General features: G+C 42.4%; 1 protein-coding gene across 6 annotated transcripts in view; it reads right to left on the bottom strand.

The window, feature by feature from the left end:
- The window catches only part of SMURF1 (SMAD specific E3 ubiquitin protein ligase 1), a 91,932-nt gene extending 78,633 nt beyond the window's left edge, over nt 1-13,299 (bottom strand). For all 6 annotated transcript variants that reach the window (XM_080674740.1, XM_080674741.1, XM_080674743.1 and 3 more), the window contains exon 1: nt 12,903-13,299. In XM_080674740.1, coding sequence (XP_080530866.1) covers nt 12,903-12,957 — 55 coding nt within the window. In that variant the 5' untranslated portion in view covers nt 12,958-13,299. The remainder of the gene's footprint in view (nt 1-12,902) is intronic.
- Nucleotides 13,300-18,446: the final 5,147 nt, after the last annotated feature.

Raw genomic sequence — 18,446 nt, 5'->3', positions numbered from 1 at the left:
TGGGTTGCAGGTTCGATCCCCCGTTGTGCACATAGGAAGCCAACCTATCGGTGTTTCTCTCTCTCTCTTTCCCTTCCTCTAAGTATGTCCTCAGATGAGGATTAAAAAAAGTTCTCATCACAAGGAAAAAAAGTTTTTTTAAACTATGTAATGTGACAGATGTTAACCAGACATTGTGGTGATCATATCACAATGCATACAAATATCAAATCATTATGCTGTACACCTGAAATTAATATAATGTTATATGCCAAAGATACCTCAATTTAGAAAGCACACAAAAGCATAACTAATAACTATTGTTTTTAAAATAATAAAAAATTAAATAGATAAAACTCACATGGTGTGTGAAAAGTATGCATCTATTTCTTTTTGAACCAAATATATGGAATTTAGGTTTATAATATAGTAGTCTATATAACTCCCTGTTCATATTATTTTAATAGCAGTACTAGTTATTTGAAAAGAAAAGAAATCTGAATCTACACAGGAAAGAAAACCTGGTATGTAGACAAAATATTACATAATAAATTAGAAACTAGTTATTAAAGTTTTGACTAAAATTCCTTTTAACCCTTTTTAATATTATGCCCAAATACAGACCTAGATTTTTTTATATAAAGATATAAACTAGTGCCTGGGGGGTGCCAGCAATCTGAGTTTCAACAAGCCTCCTGGGTGACTCTGACACACACCAGGGCAGACCATTCATTCTCAACAGGGCAATAGTGCCTAGAAGGGAGCTGAAAACTGTCCTGGGAGAGGAAAAAACCGTAGGTATTATAATGCTTACACCAAAGCTACACCTCACCTAAAAAATAAAGTTAATAAAAAATGTCTACGGCTGTCATTTAAGGTATGGATTGGAGAAAAGTGAAAGTAGAAGCAAAACCACAAGATGATACCATGCTACACCCATCAAAAAGGTTAAAATGAAAAAGCAAATACCAAGTTTGGCAAAGATACGGAGCCACTGGAACTCTCGCACACCGCTGATGCAATGTACATTGGTACAAACACTTTGGTAAAGTGTTGGACAGTTTTGTCAAAGTTGAACATCTGTCTACTTTGTGACCCAGCACTTCCATTCCTAAGTATATACCCAGTGGAAATGCATAAATATCCCACCAAGACACACATGTGAATGTTCATAGTGCACCATTCGTAACAGCCAAAAACTCAAAACTACCCGATTGCCCATCATCCAGTAAAGGGATACACTATGGTACCTTCACATAATAGCATACTGTTCTGTAAAAAGGATGAATGATAAACAACCAAACACAACAATATAGTTAAATCTCACAAACAGAATGCTGAGCAAAAGAAAAGAAGCCAGTCACAAAGGAATGCATACTGTATGACTCCATTAATATGAAATTCAAAAGCATGTCAGGGCAGTGATTATCTTTGGGGAGTGGGGAGTAGAAACTGGGAAGGGGGCTTGTGGGGTATTTCAGGTACTAATAACATTCTATTTCTTGATCTAGATCAGAGTTTCTCCAGCACCTCTGACATTTTGGACTGGGTAATCCTTTGTTGTGGGGGTCTGAGTGCGCATTATAGAATATTTAGTGGCATCCCTGGCTTCTACCCACTAGATGCCAGTACCACCCACGCAGCTGTAATGATAAAAAATGTCTCCAGACATTGCCAAATGTCCCTTGGGAGGCAAAACTGCTCCCAGTTGAAAATCATTGATCTATGATATAGTTACACAGGTACGTTCAGTTCATGAAATATCAACAAATGTACACTATTTTTTTTCTGTATGCATCGATATTTCAACATACAGAAGCAGGAAAATATTTAGGACATAACTATCGCAGGCATCCCAGTGAGAGGTGACATTGCCTAGGACTAGGGTGGTAATAGTGGAGATGGAGAGAAGGAAAAAGATTCAGGATATGGTATATAAGGTAAGAGTTGACAACTTCTAGAGAATGAGAGAAAAGAGAACCAAGGAAGTCCCCAATGTTTTTTTGTCCAAGTAACTGACTGGTTGATGATGTCATTTACTAAGATGGGACAATTAGGGTCAGAGCATCTTGGGGAATGGTTAAGGAGGGTGATAAAATAACGAGTTATCCAGAGGCAACCAATGTGCTGTTCTCATATAAGAGAATATAACATGTACTCTCAACTCTTTCAAATAGTAAGTCTTCAATTTGGTTTCTCGATCTCTCTCCCCCATTGTACACAATTAAACTTGTCACTGGCCATCCCTAAATTGTCAGACCATGGGAAGCTCTGTGCTACCCTGACAGACACCTGGCCATCCTGACCACTGCTCCCGGAGCTGAAGCCAGAGGCCGTGAACACAGAGGCAAAGTGGAGGGGCTGCAGCAGCCAGGAGAAAGGGCAATGTTAGCAAGTCGCTTTGCATCTTCACTTTAGAATCAGCAAAATGAAGACTTTTATAATTAAGCTTTTAACATTTTTGTAATAGAGAAATAAATAATATTATAGCAAAGTGGTTTGGGTTACAAGTAACATTTAAATAAAAAAGGGCAAGCATCTGTTGAAGCAAGAGATGACTACAGCTTGAACTAGAATGGGGGCAATGGACAAGAAGAGAAGACATAGTCCAGATAAGCTGTGGTGGAGAAATGACAGGACTTGAGGATAAATTAGATATGAATGACAATGAGTCTTGATTTTTGGTTTGAGCAACTGGGTAGATCTAATGAAGTGGGGAAGACTGGGGAGAGGATGGTTTCTGGGGAGGGGAATCAAGAAGACCGTCTTGGACATGTTAAGCTTAAGGTGTCTACTAGGCATGTTGGCGGGGGGTGGGGGAGTAATGTCATGTTTCTAACCTTCCATAATTATTGAGAAAAAAAGGCTACCTTATCCCAAAAAGCTTGTCTAATTTTATGAGTGTGAATTACCCTCACTAAAGCCCAAGAAGAGTTTGATTGATGTCCCATGAGTAAATGTGAGCCTTCTCCTGCACATGACTGTTGATTTTTTGGGAAAGCATGCAAATTTATTACAGTTGGATTAAATGTGCTTCTGAGTATTTTATCTGCACATGAAATGGTTATCCATTTAAGATAGGAGAAAGTATTCTTTTCTGTAGAATGTGTTTTTAAATAAAAAAACTGCATGCTAACATGTTTTGTTTTGTTTTGTTTTTTAACCTAGAAATAAAAACACATGCAAAAAGAACCCAAAACCTTTTTCAACTTGGCTTGATATTTTGGCTCAAGTGAGGAAATATATAGAACTCTTTGGAAACTATAAGATATGAGACATTAATAATACTGCCATGAATAAATAGGCAGCAAGTAATTCTCAAATCTATAATTTGTAGAAAAATATGTAAAAATACAATCCAGTAATAGTTAGGATTTTTAACCCACTGATCTAATAGGGAAAAAGGCAATAAATTACCTGCCTGATATAGAAAAAGGAAGAGATAACCAACCCCAAATGACATTCCAAATAAATGATATAAACCAGCACTATTATTCAGAAACAAGACCCCAGTCTTTCAAAGGACTCACCATAGAAAGTAGATCTAAGGAGGACCAGATTTCTGAACCTGGAAAGAATCATTTAGGCTTGAGGGAGAAACCAAGATGGCGGCATAGGTAAACACCTAAACTGCTGCCTCGCAAAACAATTTCAAAACTACAACTAAAAGACAAAATGGACATCATCCAGAACCACAGGAAGGCTGGCTGAGTGGAAATTCTATAACTAGAAGGCAAGAGAAAAGCACACTGAGACTCAGAGGAGCTGCAGGAGGCAAAGGTACTGAGACGCGCACGTGGAGAGGACTGGCAACTGAGTGCAGAGCTGGCTTTCTCAAGCGGGAGGGAGACAAAAGCTTCCGACTGCACTGAACTTCAGTTCCGGGTGAGACTCTGGGAACCCAGACTCATACAGGGAGAAAATGGACTGTCTGGCAGCGGGCGGAACTCGAGGGCAGCTTTCTCTCAGAGGTGCTTGCTGCGATTACCGCGGGACACTGAGACACAGGGGCCTTTTACAGCAGGGCTGACGGGAAACCATTGCTGTCTGCTCCGTCCTGAGACTCCGCCCCATTCATGCTGAGCACAGAGGCTTTTGCAAGTCTTCTCCCATAAGGGTGTCTCCAGCACAGAAGTTCTCCCAGCATAGACACAACTGATCCTCACAGCCAATTGGCCTGGAGGTCAATTCCTCCCAGTGATACCAACAACAATCAAGGCTTAACTACAACAAGACTGTGCACACAGCCCACAAAGGGGTGGACCAAAAGTGTCCACCTCAGGTAACTGGGGAGGCCGACCCACTGGGCCCTATAGGACACCTAGCACACAAAGCCACTCTATCAACTCAGGAAGCAGCCAAAATGTGGAGACAAAGAAACAGATCACAAATGAAAGAAATGGAGGAAAGCAAATGAATGGATATAGAGTTCAAAACCACGGTTATAAGGTTTTTCAAGAATTTTCTAGAAAAAAAACGATAAATTTAGCGAGACCCTTGAGGATATGAAAAAGGACCAACTAGAAATTAAGCATACACTGACTGAGAAAAAAAATATTATACAGAGATCTAACAGCAGACTAGAGGATCACAAGAATCAAGTCAAAGAATTGAAATACAAAGAAGCAAAAAACACTCAACCGGAAAAGCAAAAAGAAAAAAGAACCCAAAAATATGAAGATAGTGTAAGGCGCCTCTGGGACAACGTCAAGCGTACCGACATCCGAATTATGGGGGTGCCAGAAGAAGAGAGAGAGAGCAAGATACTGAAAACCTATTTGAAGAAATAATGACCGAAAACTTCCCCCACCTGGTGAAAGAAATAGACTTACAAGTCCAGGAAGTGCACAGAACCCCAAACAAAAGGAATCCAAAGAGGACTACACCAAGACACATCATAATTAAAATGCCAAGAGCAAAAGACAAAGAGAGAATATTAAAAGCAGCAAGAGAAAAACAGTTAATTACCTACAAGGGAGCACCCATACGACTGTCAGCGGATTTCTCAACAGAAACTATGTAGGCCAGACGGTAGTGGCAAGAAATATTCAAAGTGATGAATAGCAAGAACCTAGATTACTCTACCCAGCAAAGCTATCATTCAGAATTGAAGGTCAGATAAAGAGCTTCACAGATAAGAAAAAGCTAAAGGAGTTCATCACCACCAAACCAGTATTATATGAAATGCTGAAAGGTATTCTTTAAGAGGAAGAAGAAGAAAAAGGTAAAGATAAAAATTATGAACAACAAATACATATCTATCAATAAGTGAATCTAAAAATCAAGTGAATAAAAAATCTGATGAACAGAATAAACTGGTGAATATAATAGAATCAGGGGCATAGAAAGGGAGTGGACTGACAATTCTCAGGGGGAAAGAGGTTTGGGGGTGCGGGAAGAGACTGGACAAAAATCGTACACCTATGGATGAGGACAGTGTGGGTGGGTAAGGGCAGAGTGTGGGGTGGGAACTGGGTGGAGGGGAGCTATGGGGGAAAAAAGAGGAACAATTGTAATAATCTGAACAATAAAGATTAAATTAAAAAAAAATCATTTAGGCTTACTTTAATACTAGAGGCCCAGTGCACTAATTCGTGCATGGTGGGGTCCCTTGGCCTGGCAGGCAATTGAGGCCTATGGGGGGAGTTGTGGGGGGGAGACTGGCTGGCCAGGGGGAGGGACCCTGAGAGGTTGGCCTGCCGCCCACCTGATTGGGGCCTATGGGGGAGTGGGCGGCCAGCAGGGGGAATGGACTGCAGGAGGTTGTCGGGCCAGCCCCCCAATCGGGGCCATCAGGGAGGCTGGCTGGCCTGGGGGAGGGAGGGACCACGGGAGGTTGGCTGTGGGAGCACACTGACCACCAGGGGGCAACTCCTGCATTGAGCATCTGCCCCCTGGTGGTCAGTACACGTCATAGTGACTGGTCGCGGGGTGGAGGTCCGATCGGGGTGGGCCGGATGGGAGGGAGGGACCGCAGGCGATTGGCCAGCAGGCCCCACCCCTGGTCGAACTCCAGGTTGAGGGGACAATTTGCTTATTAGAATTTTATTATATAGGACAGTACCAAACTGCCCTCCTTATTCTATTGTATCAAGTTATATCTCAACCAACAGTGTGAAAGAGTTTCTGCTTTCTACACCTTTGTCATCATGACATATTTTTAAACTCTTTGGTCTCTCCCAATCTGCTAGATGAAAAACTGTTTTGCCTTTAGTTTTAATTGGTATTTTGTTTAGTATGAATAGGGCTGTGTCTTTTTACATATTTAAAATTCATTTTCATTCTTTACTGTGAATTGTCCATATTCTTTGCCAAATAGGTTACTGGCCTTTTTCTCACTGATTTTGAAGGCTCTTTATATATTAAGGAAGCTAGACTTTCATTTTCATACAGATTGCAAATTGTTTTCCCTAGTTTGTTTTTGCATATTGAGTTTTAACCAATTTTATTTTTCCATGAAAAAATTTTCTATCCAACAACTAAAGTTTCTTTTTAATTACCTGTAATTGCTTTTCAGCTGATTCTTTTGCATTTAAGGTATAAAATCATATCACCTGCAAATAATAGCAATTTTGCTTGCTTTCTGATGTCTTTCTCTAGTTCAGTGGTTCTCAACCTTTCTAATGCCACGACCCTTTAATACAGTTCCTCATGTTGTAGTGACCCCCAACCATAAAATTATTTTCGTTGCTACTTCATAACTGTAATTTTGCTACTGTTATGAATTGTAAATATCTGTGTTTTCCGATGGTCTTAGGCGACCCTGCTAGCGGTTCTCAACCTGTGGGTCACGAACCAAAGGTTGAGAACTGCTTCTGTAGATCCTAAGACCATCGGAAAACACAGATATTTACATTACGATTCATTAACAGTTGCAAAATTACAGTTATGAAGTAGCAACGAAAATAAGTTTATGGTTGGGGGTCACCACAACATGAGGAACTGTAATAAAGGGTCGCGGCATTAGAAAGGTTGAGAACCACTGCTCTAGTTAATAACAACTGTGACAGTGCACATCCCTGTACTGTTTCTGATTTTAATAGAAATGCTTCTAAGATTTCATAAGTGAAGATGATGCTGGCTTTGGCTTGCAACATGACTTCTCTAATGAACTTTCTGAATGCATAGAGAATTTAACAATTTGTTCTTGAGCATTATTTTTCCATGCTTATCAATAGGTTCTACAGTTGTTCTTCAGTGTCAATGTACGTTCTTAACTTTAGCATTTACATGATAATTTAGGAATAAGAAGTAACAGAATCTAGGATTGTATTTCCACTGTGCTACTCTAATTCATAACTACTCATAAAGCTATTTAATTAATATCAAGTACTTGTGCAATATAAAAAGGCAGGTATATTGCATTTTGAATAGAAAAACTGAGTCATGAAAAGATTATAATTCTACCCACCCTCCTTTCTTTATTGTGGCACTTTAGTGAATAGAATTCAGACCTTCTGATTTCTAATCCAGTGTTTCAGCCACAAGAAAGCACTGTAGCCTTTAGAGAATTTAGCAATGCCCATCATACGAAGAAGAAAGCAGGCTGCCATCTACAACCCGCAGCTTCACAAACGTCCTCTTCCAGGCTCCTGAAAGCAACCTCCAAGTTGGACTCAGGAGCTTTAAACATCTGAAATGCATCACCCAGTAGCCAGCATAATAGGTTCATGCTCAGTGATACACGATGTTGCCGACATTCCTCAGCCAATTAGAATTCCTTTCAGCTGCAATGGAGGTGAACACAGCTGGAATTACAGAGTGGGGTGCATCACCAGCCGCACTGATTGTACATTATTTAAGACTTGTTTTAAAACAATAAAAGGATTTTCCCCCTTTCATTCAGAAATATGGAAACGTCATTCCACTTAGTTAAATATCTAAATGGAGTAAATTGCATCTGTAGACACAACAGTAATTCTAACATTTTAAAAAGATTTGCCTGATCTAGACAGCTAGGAGCTTTTGTTTTCCCAACATACCTCTGCAGCTCTTCTTTGACTAGATGGTCTTAGGGACCAGTCAGCTGGAGTCAGAGTGCTGTGGACAATAAGCCAATCTAAGGTAGGGGCTTTCTCTCAATGAAACTCACCTACAACAAGCCAAACAGTAATTTAACTTGCTCAGTGACCCAAACCCCACACAATTTTAATTCTCTATTTGTTAAAAAAAATATTTAACCTCTAAGATAGTTTTGAAATTACAAAAGTTTGACTCAAATAAGAATCCTAAAAGTTAGGGTTTCTCAACTAGAAAATACCAAAATTATTTCATCATGTCAGGTTTTCTGAACTTCTTTTTCAGTCTAGCATGCACTAAAATAGATAATTCAGCTATTTTAACTTTTAACCAGTGCCCGCAAATGTGTTACACAACAACCAGTCTAGTTAACTGGATCATTAAGCTGATGTTGAAATATTATGGGTCAGTCTTTCTTTTTTGTATTCATGAGGAAATACTTCTTCACCAGTGACTCAGCCCCCGGAACCTCCCTGGTTCATCCAATGTTCCACACTAGAACCTGAAATCGTAACCAAACAGAGAAAATGAAAACCTGTAGAAGAGAAGGAAAACTCGAAGTTCAGACACCACTGGCAAAATTGCAAAATAGAAGTTTTGAAATCTGACAAATAAATGGACTTGCAGTAAAAAATTCTACTGGGACAAATCACAACTACTGCAAAAATACAGACAGAAATAAAGTACATGAGATATTTCATTTCTCAAGTCTGTTAGTTGGATCAAGAAAATGAAAAAGTGAAAATGGATTTAAAAAAGGTTTTTCTACACAATTGTGATCAAATAAAATCAATAATAGTCCTGTATATGGCAGAATGTGACTCCTTTTAACGTATAATTGCAGTTTAAGTTTTGCAATAAGATTTGATTTAACCCATTCCACATCCTTAAACAATTCAGCTCAAAGAAGTGCCTTGACTGTACCTCATAAACTTAAGGCCAACCTTGAGGAAATATGTAAACTCAGGTGCAGTGCAAGGCTAAAAACTAATGGCTAGCAATTCCATCTTATCTGAGTGGCAGCTATTAAAAGTTTTGCCTGCCTTGTATAAGGGAGGTTCTTTGCTGGAACAAAGGGACAAAGGCAACACTCTTAACAGCTTTATCGTTCTTATGAGAAACGTAACTATTTCAAATCAATTAGGTCACCTGTTATTGATCAATTAACGTTACTAACAGCTATTACTACTACTATTTCTCTCCAAGTTGCATCACCTGGATGCCAAACACAAGCCAGTCTTACATCACATGAGTTACAACTTAAAAAATAGCCTCCATTCCCATATGCTATCAAGGGAGGTTTCTCTCCCCACCTCTAAGTGGAATTAGAATTTTCTCTCTTCACAATACACAGTCACAATTCAAGAGATAGAAAAACACAAAGAGGCTGAGAGTATTTCAAGGCATAAAAGCACAGAGAAGTTTAGGCATTTGGTATTTCAACTAACTGGTTAACATTAGAATACAATTTAATTTGTTTGAAGAGTATTGTGGAACCCTTAGAGCTCAAAATTCCATTCTTTTACCCAAGTGGCCTAAATACCGTATCTGGGATTCATTTGTGTACCATATAAGAACAAAGTTTTTGAAAATCCTGCTTGAATTTAAAATAAAACGGTTTCCCAAGTGTTTGGCCAGTGAACTCTAAAATGTCTTCAAGATAATGCTCTTTAACAAAGATCTCTCTATTTTGAAAATACTGTGCCCAAATCTACTGATACCTTTAAAAACTATTACCCTGCTAAAATACCACAAAGACATTCTTTTAAATTATATCCTTTTAAACATAAAGACTCAAACATTCTTCTACTGTTTAGGCCAGATTTCCAAAGCAGTTCAACAGACTACCTAATAGTTTTTAAAAACAAAAGGGATTCCACAGAAATTTTTTTAAAAAAGAAGAAATCATAATTGTCATCAATACAAAAAAGTAATGCTTGGCATAAATCAAACACAAGTCATGTGTTTTAACACAAATTTCTGAATATCAGGATTGAGACCTAACAGAAAACATAATCACCCAACAGTAATTTGGAATAAGCCAAAACTGACAGATCCTGTAAGAAGGAAAATCAAATAATGCTATAAATGGAGTTAAGATCTCATTTTATATATGAGGAAACTGAGACCCAGAAAGGCTACATAATTTGTACCATATCATGCAGTTTATGGCAGATCTGACCAAAATCAAGTCTTTTAATTCTAAATCCAATGTTCTACTCACCACCAAATATAATTATAGACCCCAAAGTTGTAAAGGCTCTTTTATAACACCCATGTCTTCATATTTTGCACTGAATTACCCTGTGTGGTATTCACTAGTTAGAATAGCTCTCATTCTAAAAGTCATTTTTTCAAGTATCACACGTGGAAATAAACTCTGAAACCTGTAACAAAAGTATACGCTCTTGAAAGATGGCTAGCCTACTTGCTAAAAGTGAAGATATTTCAAACTTCCCGACAAACTTAAAGTTGAGGCCAAAACCCAGTCTATCTTCAACAAAATATCTAGTTCCAACGATTCTGCGTACATTCATATCAACAGACAACTGGCATCATGTGTGTCCACAATCATCCCTAAACTCTCAATCCTGTTGCAGCAATAACCACACTCTGTCGTGTCATAAATAACATCAACTGGGAAAAGGTGTTTTGGAAAAAACACTCATCATCTGATCCTTCACTATCAAATTAATATAAAAACTCTTTGAATAATTTTTGAAGCATTTCTACATCCATGACATCTACATTCCTGAATCAAAAAATAACTTGGGAGCACAAACCAAGCCCTCCCTTTCATAAGGAAAAAGCCCACACCCAGACCTGCCTATTAGGATTAATACATATTATACACCTGACACAAACATTGTAATTAAAACCTATTACTTCTAAAACATTAATCACATTTCTACCCAAAATCACAAAATCAGTTACTTTGGCTTTTAACAAGAAAAGAAACCAATCTGATGTCAATTATAGATTTAACTTGTAAATGAAAACCAAATTAAAGTTGTCAGTAATTAAAGTTTTACAAGCATTACAAACTCAAATACGTGGCTTTTATGTAACCATAAAAATAACAATGTATATAGAGTAAGAAGTGTTTCCTACCAGTCCTGAAATAAAGGATTGTTTCTCTAGAAGCAAAGATCCCTGGGCTATGCCGGTTACTTCACAAAACCAAGGTCTGGGTTTGGGTCCAAATCATCATCTGATATGGTCATATTATCTAATGATAACCTGATCAAGCATTTTTATACCTACAAAAAATTATGACCCTCTTCTTGAAACAAAAAAAAAAGGATCATGCAACAACTGGGGATTTTCAAAGGAAAACAATCATCCATTGCGGTTTTCACAGATTTACCAATGATTTAGGGTATGCATCTGCCATGAAGTGTCCCAAAAATGCTCACTTGTCTCTTTGAAAGGGACTCTGACTTTGGAGTCCTCATCAGACTGGTCGCTGAACAGAAAAATCCAGGGGAAAACCCCCTTACAGGGATCAGCCCAAACTTTTTACTTCCTCTTCAGAGCTGGGAATATTCGAGTTTGGAAAGTCCCCCAACAGAACGGTATTTACAACAGTACAATCCGGCCTCCGCTATAAACTGGGACAAGCAGCAGCCGCCCACAGTGATGAGGAGTGAGAGGGGGCAGATGAGGATGCGGACTGGTCCAGGACCCCTGGAGCCCGCTAGCGAGGGGCACCTCCAGCACGCACCGTCGGCATTTACACACACCCAACCACCACGTCGCAGGCCCACAGCAGAGCTTCGCGCTCACCCTTGAAGGTGGCACTACAGAGCCACCTAGGAGACACAGGCATTTCATTGAAGACTAAATGAGAGTGAAGCAAGGAGCCTGCGGTAGTGCAGCTGCCAAAGCCAGTGGTGTGTGGTGGTGGTGGTGAGGGAGAGAGGGGATCCGCACCTAAGTGGGCCTCAGGGATGGGGACGAGGCGGGGACGCGATGGTAAAGTGCAATGCAGAAAAGGAAAGAATGCGAGAAGCACAGTCAAGACTAGACAGTGCCTGGCCTGAGAGAGAAAGGAAGTGGACTAGACTGAAGAGGTCTGGACCGGAGGGGAAGTGAGGAGAACAGGCCCGGGAGAAGCTACAAGATAGGACGGAGGAATTCGAGGCTGAAGGAAAGGGTGGAGGCCGCGAGACAGAAGCAAGGGGCAGGGTTGGGAGATAAGCGGGGGCGGGACTAAGTAGAAAATGAGGGGCGGAGTTTAGGAGAGAAAGTGAGGGGGCGAAACTAGGGGAGATGAAAGGGGCGGGGCCAGAAGGAAAGGAGCAAGGGGGCAAAGAGGGGGTGGCGAGAGGAAAGCCCGAGAGGGGATACGGGAGGAGGTGAGAAGTGGGGGCGGGCAGGAGGGAGAAGCGTCCCGGCAGGTAGGGGAGAGGTAGGGAAACCAGAAGATGGGAAGGTGGTGAGGAGAGAGGGGCGGGGCCAGGAGGGAAAAGCGAGGGGCAGGTGAGGGACAGGGAAGAGAGGGGAGGAAGGGGAACGAGAAGCGGGAGGCGGGCTCAGGAAGGGAGAAACGGGGGGACACCCGGGAGGGGAGGAGGGGGACGAGAAGGATGAAGGGGGTGAAGCGAGGGGGCGGGGCCAGGAGGAGAGAACCGAGGGGCAGGTGGGGGAAGGAGGGCAGCGAGAAGGCAGATGGGAGGGGGGTGAGACGCGAAGGGGCGGGGCCGGGGGGAAGCGAGGGGGCGGGGCCGGAGGGAGAAGCGAGGGGCACTCGCCGAGGGGGGTGACGAGGTCCTGGGACAACGGCCGACGTGGGGGAGGGCCACTCCCGCAGGGCGCTCTGCGGGAAATGCCGGGGCGGCCGAGGGGCCGTGCGGGTGCGAGTGGGCGCTGTGCGGGCGGCGTGGGCCTCCCATCCGCCGTACCTGTCAGACGGATCTTGATGCTGGAGCCGTTCCTGCGCGTCCCGGGGTTCGACATCTCCCGCCAACGATCGGGTAGCCGGGGATCCAGCGCCGCCGCCCCCCGGCCCGGCCCGGCCCGGCCCCGCCGCCGCCGCCTCAAGGTTACGGCTCCGGGCTGGGTGCCGGGGTCCGAGCCGGGACACCAACTCCGCGGCCCAGGCGTCCGGGCGGCGGGCGGATGCTTGAGCCGGGAGATCCGCGCTTGACCCGGCGCCTCTGACCCTTGCTCGCTCCCAGCCCAGCCTAGTCCGGAGCCGCCGCCGCCGCCTTCACTACCTCTAAGCCGGACGCCTGCCGCCCTCGCCGCTTCCGCCGCCGCCACCGCCGCCGCCGCTGCCGCCGCCTTCCCGAGCCGCGCGCGCTCTCGCTGCCGTGCCGGCCCGGCCCGCGCGCGCCCCGGTGTGCGCCCCCGCGCCTCCGAGCGTGCGCGTCCCCGTGGGGCACGTCGGGGCGGGGCGCGCCGCGCGGTTGCGTTGCCCGTCCCGCCTCGGGCGCGCGGGGTCTCTATCCCGTGGCCCGGCTTCCTGCTTCCTCCGGTGCGGGCGGCCTCCCTGGGATCCTGGAGGAGGTTATCAGGTTTCGGGAGCGGAGCGCACCCCGGAACCCTGCGCCCGGAGGCCAGTGCCACGGCCGCGGGTGCATGGAGCCGAGGCCGCTGGCCACCAGCACCAGACGTGCCCCGAGGCGGGCGGGACGGCGCGTCCCGCGCACGGTCGCCCTGGATCTTCGCCACATTCTCCGAGGGGACCTACCTACAGATGCGGACTTTGAGGTTCAGAGAACCGCGTTGATTTTCCAGGTCCCTGACTCGGGGCTCCTGATAGTTATTGAAGAGAGGGTTACATGAACCCGTGGCCTGTTACTACACTAAGCACCTTGCACAAATACACAACACCTTTTTTAATTTTGTGTTTTATTTTAGTGGAGAGCCTTTAGATAATGCAATTTCAAGGGATGACTTCCCCAAGAGACAAAGTCCTCTCTAGGTGTGTTCTCTGCAACTAGTGCTCTCCATTGACCCGTAACAAAGTTGCTAGAATCACAGGAACTAGGTGAGCAACATTCGAGAGAATAAAGTGGAGGGGGTAGGTGTTTGTTGATATCCTGTACGCATACAGTTTAAACAAAAAAGCAGTTTTACAGGCAGTGTTTCCCTGTCTTCTGCTTCTATTTCCCTTCCTCCCAGAGTTGCAGGATAAAGCTAAAAGCTCTGATACTTTATCCAGCAAACCAACTTCACTCTGTTAACCTTTATAGAAAGGAAATAATATGCTAATAAAGAGGAAAAGCTGAGTTTGAGTATCAAACTTGTTTTTGACCAACTACCTAATTCTTTCAATGCCTTTATTTGGTGTGTGTCCTAGGGAAGCCAGGTTCTGAGCCATTGCTGCCACCCACTGCAGCTGTGGGCCTTTTCTGGGGTGGCAGTCCAGAACAAACAGAGCCCTCTCCCTAGAGCACCTTGGCATGCCTGCCTACCTGAGCCGCAGTCCTGTAAAAACAGTCTCTCCTGGGCTGGATTCAAGGCTTCTTTGAACTTCAATCTATTAACTAAAGGACGGCCTACGGCATTTCTCTGGCCCTTTGCAGCTCAAACTTGCAATGAGTCTAGTGAAATACCAAAGAATACAAGCTATGTTTAAGCAGCAGAGCAGTAGATCCAGAATCCAGCTCTGTTTCCCTAAGAGTGAGTCTCAGTCTGAAAAAATCCATTCGGAATTTCTGATGCCCTCAAGAAATTCCCATTCTTCTCGCAGTCCACGTAGTATTTCCCTCTCCTCTTTATCCCCATATTCAAGTATCTTTTCTCTAAACCGGACTAAATCTCTCTCTCGCCCCTGTTCTGATAACCAGCTATTTTCCTGACCTAAAAACCTTTAGTCTATTAACCTGTTTTCTTACCTGCCTAGACTTCTGTACTTTTCTTTGCTTGATTATTTCTTCAACACCCGAGTCAGGAGGTCACTTCTGGAAGTTACCAAAAGGCATTTCAGTTTACTCATTAACAAATAATTGCTGTTGTCATTTCACGAGATACATCTAACAGTGTCTTTCAACACAACCTTCACAAGTAGGACCTTCCTAAATGAAAGCTAATGTTTTATTCCCCAGCAAACACGGGCCACCTACTATGCGACTAGGGGCAAGGAACACAAATAAGTCATAGCGACAGCATTTCGGAAGCTCAGTTTACTGGGTGAAACAGATGTGAACAGCTGACAATGATACAGTGATGGAGATGTGTACAGAGGGCTAGAACATAGACTGAAGGACGATTCTGCCTGGGAGCAGAGATATGGTCAGATTTGAGAAGAATCATAGAAGACCTGATCTAGGACATAAAGGCGGAGTTCAAGTTTGTTGGCCAAAGAGGTGGGGAAGGGCACTGTAAACAAGAGGGAACAGCTTATACAAAAGCATTCTCCATCCCTACACCTTAATTCTATTAAAAATTAGAGGGGGCGGGGGCAGGTAAAGGCATGTACTGGGGGGTAGGGGTGGCGGGGGGGGGAGGTCAATGGGAGAAAAAAAAAAAGAAATATGTACTACTATTTGTAATACTTCAAACAATAAAAAAATAAATAAAAAAAAGAACTCAAAGAAGCCAAGAAAAAAAAAATTAGAATTTTATGCTAAGGTTGTGGGCCAGCCCTTACATCGAACTTAAGGTGTATCTTCATATCCTTTCATCATGTATCAGATTTATCAAAAATACGATATTTTTTCTTTTTAATCCTCACCAGAGGATATTTTTCTTTTGAGTTTTAGAGTGGGAGGGAGAGATGGAGAAACATTGTGTGAGAGAGGCACATGGATTGATTCCCTCCCACACACACGGTCTCATAGCTCCTAGATTAAGAATTCCTAATCTAAAGGAAATGATCAAGCAAATAACATTGGGAATGTTCCATATGTTTGTTTAGGAGCCAGCACAACAGTAGCCGCCTTTGAAGACAGTGGGTATGCTGAAAAGAGGACAGCTCTGACCCACCTAGACCCACACTCTACCCTAGCTCTATCGCATTACCAGCTGCACTAGGGCAAGTTAATTAAATTCTCCAAGCTTCACTGTAAAAATGGAGATAATGCCTCTCACCCAAAGTTTAAAATAAATCATGGATTTATTTAAATTCTTCCCTTAACTGAAATCATGGATTTCAATGAAACCATGGACGTAGACTTAGCAGGCACTCAATAAATGATAGCTTTTATTAGTACCAGTAAAGGGTGCGTGCTAGTCTTTGCGGAAACCTACTAGTGCTATGACTAGGGGAATCTGTTCGGGATGTCATGCAGACCGTCCCTGGTGGGAGTGGATGACTGTAACAAATACCTCTTGAGAGCACATTGCTCTACCTGAGCTGGTGCCTCGGCGGGCAGTGGCTAGATCAGATTAGCCTTTAAGGTCTTTTCTAGATCTAGAATCTAGGCTTTTTTTGCTGTTCATTTGAATATCACGTTTTCCAAACAATTGGATGTACAAAATTGTGATTAATTAGCACACTTATTTATTCTTTTATGTCTGGAAGCCTTTAGGATCATCCTCTAACTTACAACCTAAACTTAATACTGCCAATACGCAAGTCTTACGATAGTATTATCATTGGTAGGGTTTATTACTTGGGTTTTTTAAATTGAAAATTTTATTGAGATAATTGTAGATTTATATGCAGTTGTAAGAAATAGCCCTAGCTGGTTTGGCTCAGTGGATGGAGTGTCAGCCTGAGGACTGAAGGGTCCTGGGTTTGATTCCAGTCAAGGTTATGTACCTCGGTTGCAGGCTCAATGCAGGAAGCAATTGATCGATGTGTCTCTCTTACATCGGTGTTTCTCTCTCTTTCTCTCTCTCCTCCCTCCATTCCTTCTATTCTCTCTCTGAAAAGCAATGGAAAAAATAACCTTGGGTGAGGATTAACAAATAAATAAGCAAATAAATACAAACAAATAAAATTAAAAAAAAAATAATACCAAGATATCCCTTGCCCAGTTTCTCCCAATGATAACAATTTGCAAAACTGTAGTATAATATAACAACCAAGATACTGACACTAATGCAATCCAATGAGATTCAGATTTCCCCAGTTTTACTGTACTGATGTGTGTGTGTGTTTATTAAGTTCTACAGTTTTTGTTTTTTTTTTAAATAAATTTTATTGATTTTTTACAGAGAGGAAGGGAGAGGGATAGAGAGCTAGAAACATCGATGAGAGAGAAACATCGATCAGTTGCCTCCTGCACACCCGCCACTGGGGATGTGCCCGCAACCAAGGTACATGCCCTTGACCGGAATCGAACCCGGGACCCTTCAGTCCGCAGGCCGACGCTCTATCCACTGAGCCAAACAGGTTAGGGCAAGTTCTACAGTTTTAACACCTGTGTAGGTTCAAGTATCCACCACCACACTAAAAATACTGAACAGTCCCAACACCACATGAATCCCTCATGTTTAGAACCGTACCTTTTGCCCCACCCTCAAGACCTGGCAACCACTAATCTGTCCTCCACTACTAAAACGTTGTCAGTTCAAAAATGTTTCGTATATATGGAATCATACAGGATTTAAATCTTTTGGGAAATGGCATAATTCCCTAGAAAGTCACGCAAGTTGTTACATGTATCAGTGGTTCATTCCTTTTTATTACTAAGCAGTATTTCATAGTATGGACGTATAAGTTTGCTTAACCATTCACCCTTTGAAGGACACCTGGGCTAACTCCAGTTTCTGGCTATTACAAATAAACTACTATGAATATTCGTGTATAGGTTTTGGTGCGAACATAAGTTTTCTATTTCTCTGGGATAAATGCCCAAGAGTGCAATTGCTGAGTCATATTGAGAATTACACGTTTAGTTTTATAAGAAACTGCCAAACTCTTTCCCAGAGTGGCTATAGCCTTTTACTCTCCTCCCAGCAATGTTTCTCAGCATCCTTGCGAGTATTTGGTGTTGTCACTATTATTCCTTTTCACCAGCCTGGGAAGTGTGTAGTTATTGTGTCTTCTGGCTGTGGAATTATTGAGGGATAGATTATTTCTTCAAATATATGCAACCAGGTAATTAGGGACAACTCTAGCAAAATAGTCTTTCTTTAGTCTTTATTTATGTATTATTATTATTATTATTTTTAGCAGAACCGGTTTTATTGAGAGCATCCATGCGAATTACAGTCTGTTAGTCCATGTGGGCAGCGGGGATGTGCTCCCCTGCCACAGGAACATCAGGAATCCATCGCGTGCCGGGAAGAACTCTTTAGTCTTTTTTCTTAACGTCTTTCTTTAAAGATCCTAGTTGAACCCCACAGTCTATGTTCAGAAATAGCTAAGGTCATCAGTGAAAATGAGAAAATTACTGAACTGCTATTATTGATTAAAAATGTAATTTTGTTTAGAGAACAGTTCTCACTTAGATGAGCAGTGCTTTAAACAATTAAATTTATTATCCTAATAAAATAATTAAGATACAATTAAGAATATAATAAGCTCAATTGAAAAATTCAGACATGAC

Source organism: Plecotus auritus (genome assembly GCF_963455305.1).
Source record: "Plecotus auritus genome assembly, chromosome: 6".
Lineage (NCBI taxonomy): Eukaryota > Metazoa > Chordata > Mammalia > Chiroptera > Vespertilionidae > Plecotus > Plecotus auritus.
This window is presented reverse-complemented; position numbering and strand designations above follow the sequence as displayed.